The sequence below is a fragment of the Notothenia coriiceps genome, unplaced genomic scaffold (genome assembly GCF_000735185.1).
Source record: "Notothenia coriiceps isolate Sejong01 unplaced genomic scaffold, NC01 NC01_scaffold00007390, whole genome shotgun sequence".
Lineage (NCBI taxonomy): Eukaryota > Metazoa > Chordata > Actinopteri > Perciformes > Nototheniidae > Notothenia > Notothenia coriiceps.
Window position 1 is genome coordinate 45,678 of NW_011340091.1, and position 6,083 is coordinate 51,760.

Sequence of the window (6,083 nt, forward strand, 5' to 3'; positions counted from 1 at the left end):
AAGTAAGGTCCCCCCCGACAGTCTAAGCCTATAGCAGCAAAACTAGGGGCTGAATCTAATCAGCCCTAACTATAAGCTTTACCAAAAAGGAAGGTCTTAAGCACACTCTTATAAACAGATAGGGTGTCTGCCGCCCGAACACAAACTGGAAGCTGATTCCACAAAAGTGGAGCTTGATAAGAAAAGGCTCTGGCTGCCAGAGCCTTTTCTTATCAAGCTCCACTTTTGTGGAATCAGCTTCCAGTTTGTGTTCGGGCGGCAGACACCCTATCTGTTTATAAGAGTGTGCTTAAGNCTAGATGTAATCTACAATTAAGAGGATATTACTTAATCTAAATTGTGTTTGTTTATATTAAAGGTGAGGTAGGTAAGTTTGAGAAACCGGCTCGAGATACACTTTTTGTTATATTCCATGGAATGCTCTTAACATCCCGATAGCAATGAATATCTTAAGTGCTTTGACAAAAAATCTATATGAAAATGTCATCTGTGGAAGCCGTAGTACTGTAACAAGCACGACCAATCATTTTTGATGGCCTACCTGCCTGTCAGCCTTCCATCTGTGCACAAACCTATCTCGTGCCCTCATTGGTCATGTGCGCGTTCGTGTGTGTTGGAGGAGGGGCTCTGTAAGGAAGTAGAAGTTTTTTTCCGGCTGTGTATTTTCAAATTCTAGAGCACTCGAGTCTCGAGCTGGTTTCTCCAAAATTACCTACCCCACCTTTAACCTGCCATGATGTTAGTCAGTATAGCGTTTTGTCTCGTCTTCGTCCCTGCTGTGATTAAAGTTGCATCTTTTATCTCTGCAGGGGGAGATGTGTCCGCAGAAGTAAGAGGTAGCCCTCGTCCAAACCGCTCCAGTCGTCCTCTCTCTGCCGTGTTCCAAAACATCCATCCTCCAAACATCTGGAGACATCGGAAAGGCACCATGTCCATTACCCAGGTATGCCCGCAACATTAAGGGGTACTGTTCATGGCACAGTGCAGATTACTGAGTAGTTGATGATGTGGATGACAGCCATGTTGTATGAGGAACATTTATATTTCCCCTTTTCCCCTCGTTGTGTGTAGGTGACAGTGACAGAGGAAGGGTCCATCAGTGGCGCTCTGCAGCGCAGCAAGAAAACCAAGAGGAACTGGAAGAAACTTTGGTTCCTCCTGAGAGACAAGGTGCTTTACACCTACCGAGTCCAAGAGGTGAGGGGAAAAATGCAGTCCCCTTTAACCTGAACAGCACAAATTAACATTATAAGAATACTTCACCCAAAAATTTTTACATTTGTATTACAATTACCGACCCCAAGTTACCTTGAACTCTTGAAGAAAACGTTTTTATTTTCGCCTCCAAGGTGAAGAAAAAATCAATAACCTGAAAGAGTCTTGATGAATTGAAGTAGGCATTTAACAAGGGCAAAACTATATCAAACATTTCTATTTGCAAGGCTCATCTTTATAGTCTTATGCTATCTACTTAACAAAGACAATCATTTTTGCTAAAAATGTTTCTATTTAAAACTATTTTGACTCACACAGATGAGTAGCTCACATATGAGGGTGTGAGTCTATGGGGCGTGTTTTAAGTAGTAAGCTTTGAGCTAAAATGCATATTTAGGGGTGTATTGAGCATAAGACTATACAAATGAGACTTGAATTATACTCTACAAGTTACAGTATGTTAGGGGTTTGTTAGCGGACACTTTGATATAGTTTTGCTGTTGTTAAATAGAACCTTCTTTACTTTAATGCATCAAAACTTATTTCATTTTTTGCTCAATGTTGAGGCATGCATAAAAACAAAGTTCGCTTTAAGGAATTATTTTAAACAGACTTCACTCAGTGAGGTCAAAGGGTCATCAGAATGCCCACAGTAACATCGCTGTACAGTCATTTATAATCCTTTTCTATTCATCTGATGAATTGTCTGTCTGCAGGAGAAAGTAGCATCCGAGAGTTTACCTCTGCTGGGATTCACAGTGAAGCTACCTGAGAAGCAGTGGGGAGAGGAGGAGGCCAACGTCTTCCAGCTTTACCACAAAAACACCTTGTATTACTCCTTTAGAGCTGAGGATACCTACACAGCCGAGAGGTGAGAAGAAGGTCTTCTAGCTATTTTCTAAATCTTTAAAGATTGACAATTTGAATATATTAGTCTGACGAATCACTGTGTTACTGATGATAATGCTCCGCTCATGTTCCTATTTCACATAACTTGGTGAGTCATAAATTGTTTTATTGGGCCAGAATTGGATAGCAGCAATGTGTGGAGTTTATAAAAAATCTAAAGATAGTACTCCTCTAGGACAAAATACAATCATTTTTCAAATCCAGCAGCACGCTTTAAAATTAGCTCAGTTAATAAAGTAGCTATATGTCATGCTGACAGGCACAGAGTTGGGAGTGTCTTTGTGAAGCAGACTGAAAATACTCTTTAACAAATACTGCAGTTCATGCTGTTTCTCTTCTAATGTTGAATCCTCTCCTCATACAGGTGGGTAAATGCCATGGAGGAAGCCACCGTTTTATAGTATCAGCCACTTCAGGTGGGTTGCCAGATATGGAAGTCCTCCACCTTTCTTCTGCTACAGACAGACTGTGAAACCAAAACGAGACGATTTGGAGTCATAAAAAAGACATTTGATTATGTCTGCAATATGTTACATGTCTGGCTGGACTGAAAAAAAGAAGACATGGTGTTCTTTGAAAGAGGACACGATTACCTACTTTGCCCCCCTCCAGTGTCCCTGCCTGCTGTTACAGCAGGTGTGAGCCACGAGAGGCATTGGCCCAGATACCTGCCAGTGTGGAACGTTACATCGATGTGGTCTGTATTTCCCCCAGCGGCTCATCAGAGACATTCCTTCAAATCATGGGGAACATAATAGATTTTTGGAAAATAAATATATTCTATGATTTCAACACTTGCCCAGATGTGGAATCCCATAAACTTCAGTGAAAAGGTATTTATGCTAGCTAAGTTAGGCCTTCATTTCAACACATGTTTTTCCACTGGATACATAGAGTATGGATGTGGCTTTGCGCTGCACTGTATTGTTGGAGATGGTCCTTCCATTTATGCTTTTTTGCACAAAAAATGATTGAATCAGTAAAAGAAATACGAGTATACTCCATCATGGAGGCCAAAAGCTTCAGCTACTGTACTTAATTTACCCTACACACTATATTCAATATTGTCAATTATGTCTTTATTGTTTAAATACCTAGTACAGTTAGAATGTACATTCTTATTTGTATTAAGACTCAATACAGATGTTTTTCCCCCTGGACTGAACCATGGATCCCTGATTTAACTGATCTACATAATCAGCGTCTTGGACTTCGTACTGTAACTGGTGATTTATTCAGCTTGAGTTTCTAACACTATTATTTTTAAGCAAAGTAAAGGAGGCTTTACCGGTGGAAACAGTCTGTGTCTGTTTTTTCTCTCGATACTCCTCATGTCCTCCAGATGGCAGGTGGACTAAACATTAAAGTACAACAGGCTGGCATTGACTTCCTGTCACTGTGTCCTTGTTCATGAGCGAAGTACATACATTGAAAATGGAAACATTAGCTGCCCCCATTTGAGTCTGCACTGATACAGTATGTAGTAAATGTGTGTCCTGATCTGATGAAACTGCCAGTGAGAGATCATTTCAGACAACATGTTGAGCTGCTCAGGGACACACTGTGTAGTCCGGTGTGCTGTGCGGCCAAAGAAGGGCTTGCTCTGCTTCTCTTCTCCCCCCGAGGCTGCCTGACCCAGAATGATGTTAGGCAGAAAGTTTGCTTTCTGGGGCTCATGAAAAGTTGCAGACACCTCGTTCTATTTAGAGGACAGATCATTTATCACTCTGCTCTCCCTCCCCTAGCCCCAATTTCCCCTTCTCTCTACTCAGTAGCTCAACTATTTTTCAAAAATTCTTTTATTTGTTGCTCTTGGTTAAAACTCAATGCACACATTCACAAAAAATCCTTTCTGATGACAGTTTTTTTAAATGTCCTTATTTCTCTACCCTTCCTGCACTTTTTCCTTCCTTAATCGTTCTGTTGTAATTCACCCTCTTAATTTGTTGTTGTTTTGTGCTCAGAGCAAAATGCACGATCTTAATACACTAAAGAGGGCATTCATGTGTTAATGTTCACCATCTATGATCATGATTTCAATCAGCAAGTAGCAGGAAAATTGTGACTTCAGCAGGGTGAAGAGTAAATACTAAACTACAGTCCAGTTGAAAAACACTTTTCAGAGGGGCAGCAACAGTGTCATAACCCAAGCTTACTTCCATATAGCTGCAGGCAGGAGCAATGCAGAGAGAAGCAAATAATCAATGAGACACACAGCCTACTCAATAGGTCGGATGCATTCAGCTCTGTTATATATGTGCTCAACCTCAGGAGTCATTAAGAGCCGATGTGAAAGTAACTGAAATGAACTTCCTCATCTATGGTTTTTATCACACATGACGCCCTGTCAGTTGAGTCATGTGGACTGCTTTTAGAGACAAACTTTGTGGCCATTTACAGTTTTAGTCTGAGAAGGGATGCAATATTTGTGTTGATATTGTGAGTAACAACAGGCTGCCTTCTCATCTTTCACAGTGTTGTGTGGGTGGAAGCTCCTCAGGGGTTAAGGAAAGACTTTATTATGCAACAGCTTGAGATTAAAATAAAAAGACAGATACATAGCACATAAGGGAAAAAAGCTGTGTCCACTTGACATTGACTTGACATTTCTGGGACTGAAACTCATATTGTTTCTTTCTGCGCCCTTAAGAGATGAGGAGAGGTAGAGAAAAAAATGTGTAGAGGAAGGACAAATAGAGGGACACTCTCTTATGTCCCACTTTGCAAACTCTTTGCAGCCTACACTGCCAAGTCAATGTTACACCTATTCCACCTCCATTGAAGCTTTAAATAGCCCACCCTCTCCCAACAGGATAAACTGAGAAAAAACACAGCCTTCAGCACACTGAGCATTTATTATCCCTGCTGTCTGAACATGGAGTCGCATCGTCTTTTCCATTCTCTTGTGACCAATCTGTCATAAGAAGAGAGAGAAGTTTAAACACGTGTCAGCAGGACTAGCAGCTGTTACTGAGGGAGGAACAATCTGTCGGGAGAATATGAGCTAGGACAGAGTTAGTCAGAGAGCTGTATACAATGTTAGGGCATTTCGTTCTCAATGTAAAGCAGTAGCTGCTTAGCTTAACTTGGCATAAAGACCATAAATAGTGCACTGACTGGTAGTGAAAATGAGTATTGTGCTTATATGGCAATGAGGATTGTAGAGAATGCCAGGGAATAAACTCCAGTGGTCTGCTGCGAAAGCTCGAAACAGAATCAATTTATGGAGAAACACAGTCTGACATCACGTGGCGGCCAATGAGTTAATAGGCAATCCAAAGATGTACAACTCTGCCATGATGCTTGCCATTAAATAGGCTATGTAACTGTTTATAACTTTTTTTGTTTGAAAAACACCATTGGCATGCCTCTGAGCATTACAAGGGGACACTTTTGATCACATTGCCAGGCCTGATGTGTAATTATTTTTTTCATAATAATTACTCAACAATGACTTATCCATAATGACCTATCCACTTTGTCTGCCCTTTCAATAAATGAAGCTTCAATACTTAAATCAATGGTTATCTGTGTGATTATAGCTGCAGTCTCCCTCTGACTCAAACGCTCTGTTTTAACGTCTGTGTCTCTAAGCCTCTCTCCCAAAAAACACAGTCTGCTCTGATTGGCTTGCAGTGCACCTGTGCAAAGCTTCTCATTAGGCCAAATCTAAATGAAATATGGAATCACATTTTCTGACATAAAATAATGAGTCGCTTCAGCTGATTCAAAAATGCTGCAGCACGTGTACTAACCAGAGTTAGGAAAAGGGACCACATTACTCCTGTTCTGGCTGCCTTACACTGGCCCCATAGAACACAGGATGGAATTTAAAATTCTTCTTCTCGCCTACAAAGCCCTTAATGGGTAGGCGCCATCTTACCTTAAAGAACTCATTATACCCTACCAGTGGCGTGCACAGACATTTATAGGGGCAGGTGCTCAAGAGAAAAAAAAAG

At 41.0% G+C, this 6,083-nt stretch overlaps 1 protein-coding gene across 2 annotated transcripts; it reads left to right on the plus strand.

Annotated features, from left to right (window-relative positions):
- Positions 1–813: 813 nt before the first annotated feature.
- LOC104944045 (FYVE, RhoGEF and PH domain-containing protein 5-like) lies at positions 814–3,712 on the plus strand. 2 transcript variants are annotated; one of them, XM_010769515.1, is made up of 4 exons: positions 814–943; positions 1,072–1,170; positions 1,932–2,086; positions 2,489–3,712. In XM_010769515.1, the coding sequence occupies exons 1-4, from the start codon at positions 929–931 to the stop codon at positions 2,523–2,525; spliced, it is 306 nt and encodes a 101-aa protein (XP_010767817.1). In that variant the 5' UTR covers positions 814–928; the 3' UTR covers positions 2,526–3,712. The 2 variants fall into 2 exon arrangements, with proteins under 2 accessions (XP_010767817.1, XP_010767816.1); XM_010769514.1 differs by having other exon boundaries at positions 1,072–1,197; positions 2,489–3,710.
- Positions 3,713–6,083: the final 2,371 nt, after the last annotated feature.

Coding starts and splice junctions, on each gene's coding strand:
- LOC104944045 (XM_010769514.1), top strand. Junction 1,198..1,931: donor ACACCTACCGAGTCCAAGAG/GTGAGGGGAAAA, acceptor GTCTGTCTGCAG/GAGAAAGTAGCATCCGAGAG. Junction 2,087..2,488: donor GATACCTACACAGCCGAGAG/GTGAGAAGAAGG, acceptor CTCCTCATACAG/GTGGGTAAATGCCATGGAGG.